Raw genomic sequence first — 17,997 nt, 5'->3', positions numbered from 1 at the left:
TAAAATGGCTTTCCGTTTGCTCACGCCACATATGAACCATGTTATCTTACCAAGTATGGTTAGTGCATTTCTAGCTTCAACAACTTTATTACAAGTGTTGACTATCACCAAATTAAGACGATGTGATTTGCAATGTACGAAATATTTCGCCTCCGGCCATGCATCTTGAATTCTTTTCTGAACTCCAGATATCGCACCAGTCATTGTAGCACAGCCATCATAGCCCTGTCCCCTCAACTTCGTCAAGTCAAAACCCCATTCCTGTCCAAGATTGTGCAAAACTGCACCACAAAGGGTTTCTGCGTCAGTTCTCTCAACTTCTACAAACCCTAAAAAATCTTCATTAACCTCATACCGATCTCTCTCCTTACTGACGTATCTTACACAAATCGAAAGCTGTGCTTTTTCCGCAACATCTGTAGTCTCGTCCACCATGACACTGAAAAATTCAGACTCTCCACAACGATCTCTAATAGCATCACGGATTTCTAGTTCACATAAATGAATAAATTCGTTCTGAACTTTTGGCAATAAATATTTGTGCTGTGAAGTCGACAAATGTAACTTCAGGACATCATCAAAATTTGCCTTCCAGTCAATAAAGTATTGGAAATTACCGTCTTCTTTTCCTTCATCTTTTAGCCAATTACCACGAAATGCAATGTTCCTATGTCCTAATCTGATAACTACATCGATTATTGACATTAAGCTCGGTTTCTCTGAACTTTTTCCTGGTACGCTTTACTGATGCTCTCTGTGACTGGGATACTCTTTCCTTTGACTGTCATCAAAAACATTTCACTCTTTTCTTGGGACAATTGATGTCTTTCAGATTTTGAATGTTTTTCTAGTGCGCCTCGTTTGTCTCCAATCTCTAAAGCCAATAGTTACGAACTCTGGATGTGTTTCTGATACGGCAACCGGAAACGCAATACAGCAGGCACAGAATACACTGTCATTTGATGGCGAATAACGTAACCATGGACGTTTTTCTTCCCATTTAAGGTTATACCTTCTGCCCTTATCGTTCACAGGATATTCGAACTTCTTGTCCGGTTCCCATTTATGCTCCAAAATTTGTTTGCGTTCGTTTTCCGAAAGAGTTCTGTCGATGAATTTTATTGGATCTTCTTGATGGTGAAACGGCAAGGAAATGACTGAACCAGATGATGTAGATGGAGTGTTCGTTGATATTGAAGTTAAAGGAGCCTCAGATAAAGAAGGTTGAATGGGTTCTTCTGAGTCTTCGCGGCTACATGTAGTTTTACCGAAAAACGTCTCTAATTTAGACTGTTTAAACGACATTACTGCAAACAAAAAAATATTATCTGTATAGAGAAATTTTTGTTAGAAATCAAACTGGTAAGTTAAAAAAAACATAAAGCAAGATCATAGAACGCAAGATATTTTTTTAAGACCTTTAATTGCAATATTGTTGAAAGCTAACTACATGGTTAACTACATTTGGCATTTACCATAAAGTTCTCGTGTGATCGAAAGAGGTACTGTCTGACTAGACACAAAAACAAATATGATCCAACAGCCCAGAACGAATTGTAACGTGTAACCAGGCGTTTATATCTTAAACGAACGTTCCAGTAAATACTTGGATCCAAGTTGTCCACAAACAATAAGTCAATTATACCAAAAACTAGTCTATAACTATCTATGCTATGTACAATGAACCAAAATATATACACTAGCTCCTTGCCGATACAAAGTACATGTAACAATGAACAATAAAACAATTATATGTATACAAATATAATTATAACACAGCTGTCCTCCTAATAAAACAATCTGTCCTATACGACAGTGCGGGCTGGTACAGTGTGTTAGACAGTGCAGGCTGGTACAACTTGCCCTCCGAGTACATATATACATTCAAGTTTTTCGTGTACATATTATAAATTTTTCATTTTATTACTTAAAAAAAAAATTTTTTCTGAAAAATTTAGGGGAGGCAGTTGCCTCGCCTGCCTCATCAGTAGTTACGGCCCTGCATGTAGATGCCAAGACAACCCATATACAGATATAAAAATTTTGTGTCTTTATTGGAATCAGCTCTATTTATTTTGTAAAGAAGTCCAATATTCTTCAATTACTAGCTCTGCCCACAAATTAAATTAATAAACACTTAGTTCCCCCATGTATTGTGTATTTCATTGGAACAATTAACAGTGCTCTTCCCAGAAATTTTGGATAGCATCACAATTGACGTAAAAAAATAAACTGTATTTTTTCAATGTCATTTGTCACGACGTAGGGATGCTCTATTTTCTTTATGTTACATGTACATGTATATATGCTTCTTTATATCAAAATGATATATAATTTTAAGTAAACTACTTTAATCAGTATATTGAAACAATGTATTTTCAAAAAGGTTACATTTAGCAAGGAGATCTAACAAATAGTTTGTTACATTGGAATGCATGTAGAATGCGTATTTTTCTCTTTTGAGATCATTTTAAAAAATTTCTGTCTAATATGCCGTAATTTGTGTATCGGTAGTTGTTATCGGTAAAATGCAGATTTTTGTCTTATCTAGCCCAGTTCTGTAGTTAACATGAAAATTTCAATGGCGATTGAAACAAAATTAACGAAAAAATAAACAATGTTTGACAAGAGATTGGGAATAAATTAAATATACATGATGCTTTTAATGCATTAAATGGATGAAACATTAACTAAGGCCAATTATGATCCCTTTCTAAAGAAGTACATGTATCAATTTTTTTTAGCTCAAAATATAAATGTTCAATGATCAAGTAGTAACGGAAAGAAAGGAAACTACGGTAATCTATGCCAGGGAAAAACATGATAAGAAAATCCTTAGTATTTCTAATAATTCATACTTTTGCAAACAGTTAATTCATAAAAGTTACAATATATTATATATAAGGGACTGTGCAATATTTATAAGGCAGATGGACCGGTGAAAACCATTGTTGGACAAACAGATTTTCATCCACTTTAGACATACAGTAGGGTTTGACTTATAATTTTTAAAATCAAAACAAAATAAAGAAATAGAGTGATGTCCCTTTGTAAATGGACGTGTGAGTTTTTGTGCAGCGGAAAATTAATTTAAACTCCTTATATTGGATATTTCTGGTGCCAATTTTTTCAAGATTTTCATATATTTGTTCTTCAAAAGGATTTAGAAAACAAAGAAAATGAAATTTTGCACAGTATATGCATAATTTGACTTTGTTTATGTGTCCTGTTGTGACATCCTGATTTCAACTCACTGAAAAATGTCGAGGGTAAGCAGACAATTATCCATACATTTTTACACCAAAGGTTTCAAAGGGATAAAACACGATGAAATTCTAACAGAAATAAGTAAACAAATCCATATAAACAATGTTGGATCTATACAAATTACAGAAAAAGAATGTATTGTGTCTCTTAAAGACGAAGAGTCAAAAGATACGTTGGTAGTAAATGGTATAACATTAAGGAACAGGTCAATTAACTTTTTTGATGTAGAAAAGTCAATAACACATGTTACCATAAAAGATGCTCCGTACGAGCTTGACGATCGTTATATTGTTGCACAAATGATTCGATTTGGTCAAATTGTTCCCGGCTCTGTTAAAAGAGGTTATATTAAAGGGACCGAAATAGAAAATGGGGCACGGTATATCGATATATTGAACTGTGAGCCTGTTCTTCCTCTCAGAACTAGCCTAGGCCGCTTTGAAGTTCGCTTATTTGCTGACAATAACCGTACACCATGCTTTCATTGTAAGTTGATCGGTCATTCCTCATATCAATGTAAAGATCGTCCAAAAATTATGAATGAGCGAAGGTGCTATAACTGTGCTGCTATTGGTCATTTAGCTAATGTTTGTCCAAATGAACCGTATTGCTCTTACTGCAACATAGATGGGCATCCTAGACGAGACTGCGAAAGTTTTAAGCAAGACCAAGAAAACCAAGGTTACAGTAAGCAAGGTCCTGAAATAATTGAGGGTAGACAAGAAACTAAGTTAGATGCACATTCAGATACACACTCAGTTTGTGATAACGACACCTTTTCCGAAAGTGGGAAAAATGACACTACCGATACACTAAATGTCCTTATTGGCGCGTCCAATTGTACAAGACTCGGCGAAACTGATGAAAACTTATTGAATGCTTCAAAATCAGGTGCAAATTTTGAAAATTTCACACAAATTTTAGACATTGCTGTTCAGAAAACTGATAGTTTCAAAGTTGATAAGGTTGCTATTTGTCTTGGTACAAATGATATAAGTAAACATAAGGATGACAGTGACCAAATAAATTTACTTGTGACAAAAGCAGTGGCTCAAGTGAAATCCGCCTATCCAGAGTCGCATGTTGGTCTTTGTAGCATCATACCACGTAAAGGTAACAGTGCGCAAATAAACAGATTAAACCAATCGGCAACAAGCGTAAACAAGTTTTTAAGAAAATTGTGCGCTCGCGAGGACAATATAGATTATGTTGATTTAGAGAAACTGTTCTATAAAAATGGAACAATCATCAGATCTTTGTTTGACAAAGCCGACAACAGCGGTGTGCATATAAGCACCGAAGGTGCACTAAGTATTAACAGAAAACTTGACGATTTCTTTCATTCTCCGAAACCGTGCGTACAAGAACAACACACACCAATGGACCCAAAACGAAAGAGAAGTGACGGAACAACAACACCTTCCTCCGCGGATAGGATGAGCAAACGTTCCAATACTGAACCGAAAAAAGCTTAACTCAAAATATGTCAAACCAAACTGTATTATGTTCATAAGAAAACAAAAACCTAAAATAAAAAAAAAAATGCATGTATGAGTTTTTAAAATTTGTAAATATGTCCACTACTTTTAAACATCATATTTGTATATTGTTTCTATTGATTGTAGACTGTAGTTTTTATTTCATATACCATATGTATAAAAATAACTGTTTCAGGAAAGGTGAGCAGTATAAAGTCAAATTATTGAATATTTATGATAGGTTGTTATGTTTAACCAAATACGGTAATGCAAACATATTATATGTGATATGTAGTGTATATAGTGTACATGTATGTGTTAAAGATTTCGTAAAGGTAATTACAATTCATGAAGTCAAAAATCTATTGTTTGGAAACAAAATTAAAGATAATCACGTGTCGTTAAACGTTACATCAGAAGTAAACAAAATTACCTTTTCAAACTTCTACAATGAGTATAAAAATAGCATCAATAAACGTAAATGGATTAAGAAATGTTAAAAAACGTACATTAGTTTTTAATTGGATTGTTTCACAAAACATAGATCTTGTCTGTTTACAAGAAACGCATTGTACACAGGACCAAACTTGGCTTTGGAGCAAAGAATGGAAAGAATATGGGGGTGGTGAAAGTTTTTGGAATTGTGGTACAAACGAATCGAGAGGTGTGGGAATTTTATTAAAAAAAGATTTTACGCTTAGCTTTGATATCTCAAGGATAGATGATAAAGGTAGAATGCAAATTGGTGAATTTAAAACTAACAGTGCGGTTTACCATATTTTTAATTTGTACACCCCAAATAAGGGTTCTGAAAGGAAACATTTTTTTGAAAACCTGAAAAACTTTAAAAATGACTTGTATTTAGATGATGGAACGGATCATTATAATATTTTTTTAGGAGATTTTAATTGTGCGTTAGATAGAAAGTTAGATAGGTCCCCTTCACACCAAAAAGATGATACAGGCTTAAACGAGTTGAAAAATCTTCTATTGAATTTTGATTTATATGATATATGGCGATCTAAATTTCCAACAAATAGACGGTATAGTTTTCAAAGAGGCAATTCAAAATCACGAATAGATTATATTTTTTGTACGAAATCCCTTAGCTGCAAAATTTTAAACACACGTATAATCACATTTCCATTTAGTGATCATGACATAGTCACTTCAAAAATAAAATTAGATGACATTGAAAGAGGACCGGGAATGTGGATCATGAATCTAAATACAATTAAGACTGATGAATTTTCAAATGCATTTAAAACGTTTTGGGAAAATTGGGTTAAAAGCAAGAACCGATTCAATAGCATTCAAGACTGGTGGGATGTTACAAAATCAAAAATTAAATTTTTGACCATGGAAATTAGTCAAAAACTAAACCGTTTATCAAAACAAAATAATGTCATTGCTTTAGAAAAACAGCTTGAAAAATTGAAACTTCAATTAAACGAATCAAATAAATCATGTGACAAAATTTTAGAATTAGAAAATAAAATTAAGGAATATTATACTAAAAAAACAGTCTCCGCAAAAATCAGATCAAGAACTAAATGGGCAGAAGACGGGGAGAAGTCGACAAAATACTTTTTTAATTTAGAAAAGAAAAATGGGCAGAATAAACTATGGCAACGTGTAAAAACAGAAAACGGTGAGTATAAATGTGACATTGATTCAATCTTAAATGAACAAGTAAAATTTTATACTAAACTTTTTGCTACGGAAGGATGGGACAAAACAGCGGGCGAACAACTTTGTCAATTTATTGTAGACAAGGTAAGTAAGGAAGATCAAGAGATGTTAGATAGAGATATAAATATATCTGAAGTAGAAAAGGTACTGAAATTACTTAAACAAAACAAATCACCTGGCGAAGATGGTATAATATCAGAATTTTATGTTTTATACTGGGATATAATAAAAGACGATTTCTTTAGTTTTACTACAAGAAATTTTTAATGATACTATATTGAGTAACTCTCAACATAAGGGGGTCTTAACCTTATTACATAAAGGAGGGGAAAGGGAAAATATCAAAAATTGGAGACCACTAACGTTACTAAATTGTGATTATAAAATTATTGCTAAGATTCTATCTGAAAGACTTAAAATAGTATTGCCTAAAATTATTCATACCGATCAGAAGGGGTTTGTTAAAGGTAGAAATATAAGCGAGGCTAACCGAATGATTCAGGACATTATAGAATATATTGACAACGAAGATGAAGAAGGAATTATATTATTTTTGGATCAACAAAAAGCGTTTGATAGGGTTGAATGGGAATGGATAGATTTTGTATTGGAGAAATTTGAATTTGGCCGGAAATTTAGAGCATGGATAAAAATGCTATTATACAATGCTACAACGTGTATCAAAACTAATGGGTTTGTATCCAGATACTTTTCTATTACTCGCTCCGCTAGGCAAGGGTGTCCAATAGCGCCTCTCTTGTATATCATACAAGCTGAACCCATGGCATGTGCGATAAGGGGTGACATTAAAATCGAAGGATTAAAATTACCAGGAGGGGGAGGGAACTTTATAGAAACCAAATTATGCATGTTTGCAGATGACACCCAGGTATTTAATAAAAATGAAAAATCTGTAGAAAATACTTTTAAAATATTGTCCTTATACGAAAAAGCTTCGGGTTCTAAAATAAACTTTGACAAAACAAAAGGCTTACTATTAGGGGCTTCTAAAAGAAAACGATTTAAATTTGATAAAATCAAATGGATCACAGGCAATGTTAAAACATTAGGGGTTTGCCATGGTTATGAAATAGATGACGATGATATTTGGAGAAAAATAATAGAAAAAGTTAAAAATTGTACGCATGTATGGAAAAGTAGGAAGCTTACATTTAAAGGTAAAACACTTATAGTAAAAAATATGATACTTTCTCTTTGTTCTTACGAGATCGAAATACGAGGAATTCCGGATAAATACACTAAAGAGCTAAATAATATAATTTGGAACTTTATATGGGACGGAAAAGTGAACCAGGTAGATAGAAATGTCTGTTGTTTGGACGAAATAAAAGGGGGGATGGGAATGGTAAGTATAGATACGTTTATAAAAAGTAAACAAACAAAACTTGTATATCGTTTAATTCATGAGCCATTGGAAAGCTGGAATGCGATCGGTAAGTATTGGCTTCGGACATTTGACGAAAAATATAATGATGCTTTTTTTGTATGTAAATGTTCAAGTTTAAATGGTTTAAATATGAACCAACTACCACAAATTTATCAGAAAATTATAAACACGTGGTCAGGATTTATTCAAAATGTCGAAATACCTCCATATAAAAGTGCTATTTTAAATATGAGGATATTTAGAAACTCTTCTATTCGTTTCAAAAATAAGCCATTGTTCTACTCTTCTTTTTTAAAAAGCGGTATCACAACTATCCAGGACATTTGGAATTTAGAAACTACGGATTTCATTAGCTGTAATGAAATTTATAGGAAGCTGATTGATCGGAGAAATTGTATTTCCGAATTTTCAAAAATTAAACAGGCAATTCCAAAAGATTTCGTGCAAATTTTGAAATCTTGCGGAAACCAGAATTTGCATTATGAAAGTAGATTAAACATATCAAATGACCTTGAGATCATTAACTTAAACAACCAAAAAATCAAACCAGCGAAGTTAAAACTCAATTATATTCGTACGGTTTTAAATAAAGATGTATCTCCAAAATGTCAAATTAAGTGGGAGGAAATATTTGGAACAAATATACCTTGGAAAAATATGTGGTCGGAATTAAAATATTTGAAAATTGAAAATAAAGTAAAAGAATTCCAATGGAAATCCATGCACAATATTTTATATACTGAAGAAAGATTAAAAAAAATGAAGATATCAAATGGAAAATGCCACATTTGTCAAAATGACAATAATATAGAAACCCTGCAACATTTATTTTTCAGTTGTAGTACATCACAGTTAATTTTAAAAAACCTCCAAGAAATACTTATCAAATCAAAAATAGGAATAAATAATCCTTTTGGTGAAAAGGAGGTTATATTGGGCAAAAATACGGGAGAACCAAAAGATGATAATTTTTTAAACATAATTATCATATATTTTAAATGGACACTATGGAAAATTAGGAATTCAATAAAATTTAACATAACGCCTAAAACACCACAAGATATTTATAAAATTTGGAAACACAACTTGAAATATAATCTAAAATTTGTTCTTCTTTTGAAAGGCGTTGATACCATTGATAAGACAAAATTGGAGGCTGTCATAATGAAAATTTAGACATTTTATATAGTAAAATATAGCTTGAGTCAAAGTTCATTTTTTATGGTTTATAGCATTAGAATAGTGATTGTATATAAGAAAATATGACAAAAAAGTAATAGCCTATCATGGTTATTTTAGTAAATGCACATATTCTATGTGGGTTATTTACTTACTATTTTGAAATTAAAGTATAGATCTGTTAGATGCTTCTAACATTATATGGATATAATTTTTTTTTTACACCAAATGTAAATCCAAGGTTAAAAGTGGACTACTTTTTTATTGCCTTCTATTTCCCCTGGATAGATGGTTTCACTTTGTAAACAGGGACCCTTAGTCTGATCCTGGACGACTAAGGTAATTGTTCACAGGAAATATTTAGGAATAAAACGTTTATATGTCTTAAAAAAAAAAAAAAAAAAAAAAAAAAAAAAAAATAAAGCAAACGTGATTATTTGTGAATGGACAGGTATTTATATATTAACCCTTCTCCCAGAGACTTATTGGAAAGTACTACCTATACATTCCACCTTTTTGCAGTCTCATGTTGATTATATTTTAAAACTTTTAATTTTATCCGGTGAAAGTACCTGTTGTTTGTTTACTACTTGAAAGGTGACGAAAAGAAAAGGGAAAGAAACGTTGAAACCGTGTATAAATCAAATCAAATCAAATGTATTTATGATCCTTTTATATTAAAGGCGGACCTCTTCAATATAAATTGTATTTGTTTTTAATATTTCTAACTGACACTCTAAACGAAAATTTCGTTTCCTATAGTATTCGTTGTATTCACACGAATATTGTTAAATATTTCTGTAAGACAAATTACGGTTTGAAAAGGCTTTCGTGCAATGATCTGTGATCTGTAATCCTCACTAAATATGTTTTTTGAGTTTAGCTGTGTTAATGTTGGATTATTCAATTTGTTGGTATTTGTCTTAGTAACATTTTCACTGATGATTTGACTGAATGAAAGGCGCTAGGGGAATGCACACCCTTTTTAAAGATTTTTTTGTAAGTGTGGACACAGACCAGTGTGGATAGTATACAAAAAACAGTGTTAGGGTGTTTGACAATAGGCATGTTTTAAAATACTTCTTTATTTTATTCATAAGGCGTAATGTTAACTGTGTTTATTAAATAACCACATGTTTTGTCTTAAAAATGTGTAAAAAAAAATATGAAAAAAAAAACAATTTATAAATTTCGCGAGTCTAATAATTCTGCACTTTTCTGGATTAACCTTCATCAGGAACGTTCAAAGTATAATATCTAAAAGCCAAAAATGTAATTATAAGTACCGAAACACCCGAAGAGTGACTAAGGAAAAGGGGATTGATATATAATAATATAAGAGACATATATGTGATATTTCGCTAAATCGATGTCTTGTTACAACTTTCCATTTTAACTTACTACAATAACAGTTGTTTATAGAATTTTATCCTGTATCCTTATTTATGGAAAGGCGGACAGACAAACATGAAGACGAATGGAAGGCGAGATGGATAGAACGTATACAAATTGATATCAATGATATTGGTTACCTACCTTCACACACATCATAGCCATCCCCTTTAAAGCCATGTCTACACACACAGAAGTTATCTTCACATTCACCACGTGTATGACATTCATCATTTATAACGCAGGGGTTTCGACCTAAAGTTAAGCAAAATATATTGATACATGCACAGCACACTTGGAACTATATAATAAAAAAAAAATAACAAGATCGAGACTACTAAAAATTTAAACAGTTGCTGATTACATTGAGCTACATAGTTTTAGCGCATATTGATTGATTGATTTCTTCATTCATTAAAATACATTCACGTTTCAATAAATGACCGATGCATCAATACCGGTAATTTTTATTATAATGCAACATTGTTTGATTGGACACCGTGAAGTCACAAATTTGAGGACAATAATTCAGATCAGAAGTCGTGCGACAGATTTTAAGATGAATAATTTTATAGTATAAAATAGGGAAATATTGTATGACTGTCAATGCACCAGGCACCAAATGATGTAGATGTTAGCAATATAGTGCTAGTACAGTTTTATTTCAGTTGTATTATAATGTTAATAAGAGTATTGGATTTGAAAATTAGCAGTGGGCAATTTTTATTAATTGATTGCAAATATCCGTTTACCGAGGCTCCAACGGTGTCCATTTGATACCCGCAAATTAATCTTTAGATACATCCTGTCATGTATATTTGTCTTTTAATCTTATGCCGATGTGTTGCATTTCAACAGCATGAAAACTAATCCTCAGAGAGTTTTTGCTTGCACTCTTTAACAAACAGTTATAATGGCAATTACCATACTTGAGGCAATTGATTGTTTGTCTCATTCCTATACCACACGTTGCTGCGAAATGCATGTCCCATTCCGGTTCAAGTCTAGGCTTTGAAAGGTTTGTATCCCATTACTTGATCGCACTTGACTGAGTATTGTATGTCCCAGTCCTATACTGCAATTCACTGCGTATTGTATTTTCCATTTCTATACCGCACTTGACTGCGTGTTGTAAGTCCCATTTCTATACCACTCTGTACTGCGCATTTATGCGTTCCGCACAGTCAAATTGACTTGTAAAATTGCGCATGCATTGCTGACCAAGTATTGCCATCATGTTTGCCAATTGTGATTTTTGCAATACATTATTTTCGACCATCGAGTTAGTGTTGTTAAAAAAAATGATAGAATATTAGCATTATCAAATCTTATCGAATAAATAATTTCAGCTCACCATCTGTACAGCCAGTTCCATTCTTATATCCGTCTCCGAAGTAACCTGTATGACAAACACAGTCGAAGCTGTTTCCTTCATCCTTTTCTACGCAGTCTGCTTTCTCGTCACATGTTCCCGCTTCATGGAAGGAGCATATTCCAGAAGAAGCTGAAACTGTATAAAGATTGAGATAATAAAATTTAGCGTTGTATACATACATATATATAGACTTTCTAGAGGAAATAAAGCAATCAATACTTTTTGACTGCTGTATCAGTGTGAGTAACCTATGATTTTACTGGTAAATCCTTTTTACTGCCTTGAAAGAAAGTGGTTTTATATAAAGATATTTGCTTTTAACGGAAATACTTTGAATTGACCATTATTATAACTATAATGCTTGTAAAAAAAAGTAAAATGACAAAAATACCGAACTCCGGACAAAATTCAAAACGTGAAGAACCTAATCAAGTGGCAAAATCAAACGTCAAGAATATCAAACGAATGGATAATAGCTTACATATTCCTGACTTGATACATGTGTTTCTGTATCGTTGTTTTCCTATACACTGGCTGCTATTTTAAGTTTTGAACTAACTTCGAAGCCCCGAATGTTCTCATTAATATTTTTCATACATACTAGGAAAACTCTTGTAATATCTTTTTATTTTGATTATCTAAAACATGAATTTGCATTTGATATTGTTTTAGTTCAAAAGGTTTAAAAACAACTTCAGATAATATCATGTTTATTTGAATTATCACTCACTAGAAGAACATGTATCATATATCATAAAAAGGGCTATTCAATTTAGTAATGACTTTATTGACGTGTATGGAGTGTCACATATGTCATAAATACGTTTAACCCTATTCAGATTTCAATGATAAACTAATTTTTTTTAAACTTATTTTGACAAATTATTGACAAGTTTATCTGATGGAAACTTAACATGACAATGTTATTTTTTGTTATTTTTAGAAGAGTGGGCACAATTTTCAATCATTTATAAACAATCTAATGTTTCTTTTGTTTTACTTCGTATGACGTAGAGGTCAATGTCAACACATATCCGATGCAAACTTATGTAAAAAGCTTCCAAGCTTTTATTGAATTTAACTTTTGAAGTGCACTGTACTGGAATGTTGCATGGGAAATTTCATGCTTGAAAAAGTTCAAGGATACGTTCCATAGAAAAATCATTTGATCGAGTAACAGATTGAATATAATATATATATCATGTATACCAGTATATTTTTATTCTATATTTGAGATAAACAATTTGTCTTGAATTTTTTAATCGAAATTGAATCCTAAAATCATTTGAGAAATTCTTTTCAAATCTTCTACATTAATGATATAGTATTCGATTAACCTCGCAAGGAACTTACTCAAACTATGAAGAAGACATCACAGTAGGGTATCATCAGAATGAAAGTGGAATGATGAAGGAGCTATATAACTCAGATTAAAATAGAACAAAGGGGGTTATAAGGTGGAGGACCTTATGTTCACCTCCTTCACTTTCGAATTTCTCTTGTGATGTAGTTGTGTAAAGTATTAGAGACAAGTGTACTTCAATTGCATTACCATTTAACGGTTTCGGTACTTATACTTATACATTTTTACGTTGAGTCGTTTGTGTTTTCTCTTATTTTTGAGATATTGAGATAAGACTAGGCACGGTACTTGTCTATCCCAAATTCATGTTTTTGGTTTTCATGTTACATTTGTTATTCTCGTGGTGTTTTGTCTGATGATTGGTCTGTTTCTGTGTGTGTTGCGTTTCGGTGTTGTGTCGTTGTTCTCCTCTTATATTTAATGCGTTTCGCTCGGTTTTGGTTTGTTACCCCGATTTTGTTTTTTGTCCATGGATTTATGAGTTTTGAACAGCGGTATACTACTGTTGCCTTTATTTATACATCTTCGAATTTAAAATGTTTGGCTTTGGGCGTTCCTGATGAAGGTAAATCCAGAAAAGCGCTTCGGACGAAAGAAATTATTCAACGTGTTATTTTCAATTTTTTAACACTTCAAACAAGCAATAAAATAAAGATGATATAAAGTTATAATAGAAATTGTTACTGCCATTGTCACAGGTGTGCCTCATCCAATTCCAAATATGAAATAATATGATGTAATCCGAAACAATTTAATTGTTACAATGTGTGCATATGTGTTATATAATTCTTTTCTAACAACGTTAGATAAAAGACAACACATTTATTAGGTAACAGCAGTTTGTCTATGTTAGTATATTGTAAATCTGTTTAGCATGTGCAAGATAAGAAATAAAAAATAATAAGGAAGTAAGATCATAAAGTGCGATTTTCAGTTTTCCATTTCACCTGAAAATATCATTTCTGTTAAATTGTATTTCATTCGGAAGCATACAAAAAGCTTGAAAACGTTTGATTTAGAAATGTAATGCCTATAATTTCCTAATGCTTTAAGATCGAGGCATTTGTGGGTTTGCCTGCATTGTTTGTATTAAGTTATTTTAAGATTGACACCTGCAAACAATATGAATAGGCGGAGTTACTTAAATTTGGTGTATACTAGTTTGCTATCCTAGAGGTTAACAAATGGTTAAGAATCCAAATATATTGTTTATTGCTTGAAGTTTTGAATGGCTACACAGCCCTTGTATTGCAAGCCGTTCTCGTCAAAACTATGTTTAAACCATTTTTCGAAAATTTTACACACTGAGAATTACAACAAAGCACACTGAGATTTAAAACCTTCAAAACACACACTGAGAATAAAGAATTACACACTAAGAATTAAAAATTACACACTGAGATTTCATAAAGACGCACTGAGATTACAAAAATGAAAAACACACACTGAGAAAAAATAAACTGAAAACACACATTGAGAATTTGAAATTACACACTGAGAATTTAAAATTACACACTGAGAATTTAAAATTACACACTGAGATTTGTTCGCACTTTTTATGCGCACATATCTATCTATCATAATTAATCTGAATCTATTACAAGCTTAAAACAACTAGGGGACAAAACTCGTTAGTCCACCGATTTGGTTCCAAATTATTTATTAAAAAAACCCTTTAGAAATGCAAGAACAAGAACAATACCCACTTACACTTATCACAAAATATAACCAAATGGTGAAAAACTTTATTGAAATTATAAGAACATTTTTGGAACAATCTGCAAAAAAACAAAGAATGCAGTGACATTTTTACTCAAGTGTCTATTATAGCATATAAACGCAACAAAAATATAAAGGATTACCTTGCGAAATCACGGTAACAGTTGGAAGACTTTTGAAAAGGGACCCATGCTTAAACTAAGGATTTGCATCTTACTATACAAATCCTTGCTTAAACGATTGTAAGTAAAACAAAATCCTGATACACTGGTAGAAATAATCAGAATTATAGGCAACAAACTTATGAATATGAGCGATGCTAAGTCTTGAAATTTATTACGCATGTTGGTTGAAGGAACCGCATTTCATTATAATGAAAAGAATTCTTGAGATCAAGATATTAATCTGTTGAATTATTCATCTCATGAATATTCATTAGTAATTTGCATATTAATCTCAGTGTGTAATTACAATTCTCAGTGTGTAAATTACAATTCTCAGTGTGTGTTTTTCAATTTATTCCATCTCAGTGTGATTTTTTAAAATCTCAGTGTGTAATTTTAAATTCTCAGTGTGTGTTTTTTATTTTATTAAATCTCAGTGTGTTATTTCAAATTTTCAGTGTTAATTTAGGTTTTTAAATCTCAGTGTGTATTGTTTTCGAAAAAAGGGTTTAAACATAGTTTTAACGAGAACGGCTTGCCATAACACTTAGTACAACTCATTACATAAGGATAGGTTGGAACCCGTAGCGTCCAAATTGGACATAATATTAGTAGTTATCAAAGGTACCAGGATTATAATTTAGTACGCCAGACGCGCGTTTCGTCTTCATACGACTCATCAGTGACGTTCATATCAAAATATTTATAAAGCCAAACAAGTACAAAGTTGAAGAGCATTGAGGATCCAAATTTTCAAAAAGTTGTGCTTAAAATGGCTAAGGTAATCTATGCCTGGGATAAGAAAATCCTTAGTTTTTAGAAAAAAACAAAGTTTTGTAAACAGGCAATTTATTAAAAAAAAAATGACCACATTAATGATATTCATGTCAACACCGAAGTGTTGACTACTGGGCTGGAGATACGTCCACCAGCAGTGGTATCAACATAAAAGTATTCATCATTTCTTATCCGCAAAGAACACAGACAGACAAAAGAATGACGTCTATCTAAACCCTAACTTTGCGTGGGAATATATCAAAGGAATAATCAAACTCAAAAGTCGACGGACAAGGCCATGAAAAACAATAATGTACAGAACACAACATAGAAATCTAAAGACTGAGCAAAACAAACCCCACCAACACCGGGTGATCTCATGTGCTCAAAAACGGTATGCAAATTCTACTCCACTTAATTTATGAAATACATTTGGCAAAATGGCAGATACTTATAATTATAAAGTCTGAGGAGGCAGTTCCGATTTTTGGGACAGGAGTGAAAAAAATGGTTTACAAATTTGGTTTATCCGTGAAAAACAAAACATACGTCATTTACATATGGAACAGGATTGCCTTTTCCATCTCGATCACCTGAGATTACCCTCTTTTTTGTCGTGTTCATGTAGCTAAGTTTTTTGTTTTCTATGTGTTTTTTTTTTATACAGGGGTTGCTTTACGGTCTTTTTTGTTCTTTTTTAGTCATGGATTTGTTATTTTGTTTTCGATTTACGAGTTTGAATGTCCAGAGCAACACAAAACCCGTCAAAAACTGGAGAAAGTCTCAAGTTCTCCGAAACGGTAGGTAAACAGATCCTGCTCCACTAGTGACACCTGTGATATTGCTTTTAAAACTATAAATCCTGTTTATTTCTTTAGGTCTCGTATTTAAAAAAAAATAAGAGGACGAGCTTGTGGTTACAACATCTGGAAATATCCGAAAATTCCATAACGGTCAACCATCTCGTGATGACGTGCGTACAAATTTTGATGAGATGATTAAAATTTCAACAATTAGAACTCATGATATAATAACTTTCGTATGTGGTACAAGTCTCTATCAACAAAATCATGATAAAAAATGCAAATTGTGTCATAAATTTTTTATATAGAAATGAAAAGTTAAGAATTTGAAAGCTGAAATAAACTTTTTTTACGTAAATTTAATTTCAAATGACCATCGGTGTCAATTTGTAGATGTCAGTCGAGATACGAGACAGACGTAATTGAATTTGTTATTTCCGTTGTTTCAAGTTTGATGGAGTAAATGCTTTCAACATTTAGTCAAAAAAACGTAACACATATATGTTTTTTCGACAGATACCTGTCACTAGTTCAACTCTGTGTTTTTATGGTCTATTCTATGCTTGATTTATTCATATTCATTTTCTGACATAAAATGATACCTTTGCTAAATTTTGTTACCCACAAGCTTCCAATTATCATCAACTTAACAATGCTTATAAAAGTGAATACTTACGTGAAGATGATATTAGGCCGAGGAATATAAGGAAAAAATAGACTACTTGTTGTACTGACGTCATTTTGTTGCTGCCATACAAGTAAGTCTGCAAAAGAAAAAAATGTAATGAAGATCTCAGCGAAAAAAATATTCCACGACTGAAACCACTCCTTGCAAACATTATACCCACAGTTTTAATAATAATCTAATCACTCAAAGCGTCCAAAAGCTGCTCACAAAATATATCTATAATATCTGCTTTTATAAACAAGTACATCGATCTACATAATCAATTCGGTGAATAAAGCAAAGTATAAGTTCTTTTTTTCAAAATTCAAGTCATATTTAGTTTCGTTATGGTGTATCAATGTCAATTTGACTTCAGTACCAGATATGAAACGTGGTTTTATTACCATTTTTCTCTGCGTATAAGAATGTATGCGAAATACGATTGGCTTATAAATATTTTGATGACCAATAAATGTATCAACGGAGAACAGGAGAATTTATGAAAGGTATGTTATCATGTCAGCACTGAAGCACTAACTACTGAGATGATGACAACCTCGGGGATGTATCCGACCACCAAACATAGGTATTAAATGAAAATAGCAAAAATACAGAAATTAAAGGAAATTTAAAACGATAAGTCTTTTATCTCATATCAAAATCAAAAGCGCAAACATATCAAACGAATGGAAAACCTGTCATATTTCTTACAT

General features: G+C 32.1%; 1 protein-coding gene across 1 annotated transcript in view; it reads right to left on the bottom strand.

Annotated features, from left to right (window-relative positions):
• Positions 1-17,997, bottom strand: part of LOC134708172 (uncharacterized) — a 95,483-nt gene that overhangs the window by 62,632 nt on the left and 14,854 nt on the right. Inside the window, exons 2-4 of the mRNA XM_063568501.1 lie at positions 17,294-17,381; positions 11,771-11,926; positions 10,561-10,671 (exon numbers count right to left, since the gene is read on the bottom strand). Coding sequence (XP_063424571.1) covers positions 10,561-10,671; positions 11,771-11,926; positions 17,294-17,357 — 331 coding nt within the window. The 5' untranslated portion in view covers positions 17,358-17,381. The remainder of the gene's footprint in view (positions 1-10,560; positions 10,672-11,770; positions 11,927-17,293; positions 17,382-17,997) is intronic.

This window comes from Mytilus trossulus, chromosome 2 (genome assembly GCF_036588685.1).
Source record: "Mytilus trossulus isolate FHL-02 chromosome 2, PNRI_Mtr1.1.1.hap1, whole genome shotgun sequence".
Lineage (NCBI taxonomy): Eukaryota > Metazoa > Mollusca > Bivalvia > Mytilida > Mytilidae > Mytilus > Mytilus trossulus.
The sequence above is the reverse complement of the archived record's forward strand: the minus strand, read 5'-3'. Positions and strand labels throughout refer to the sequence as shown.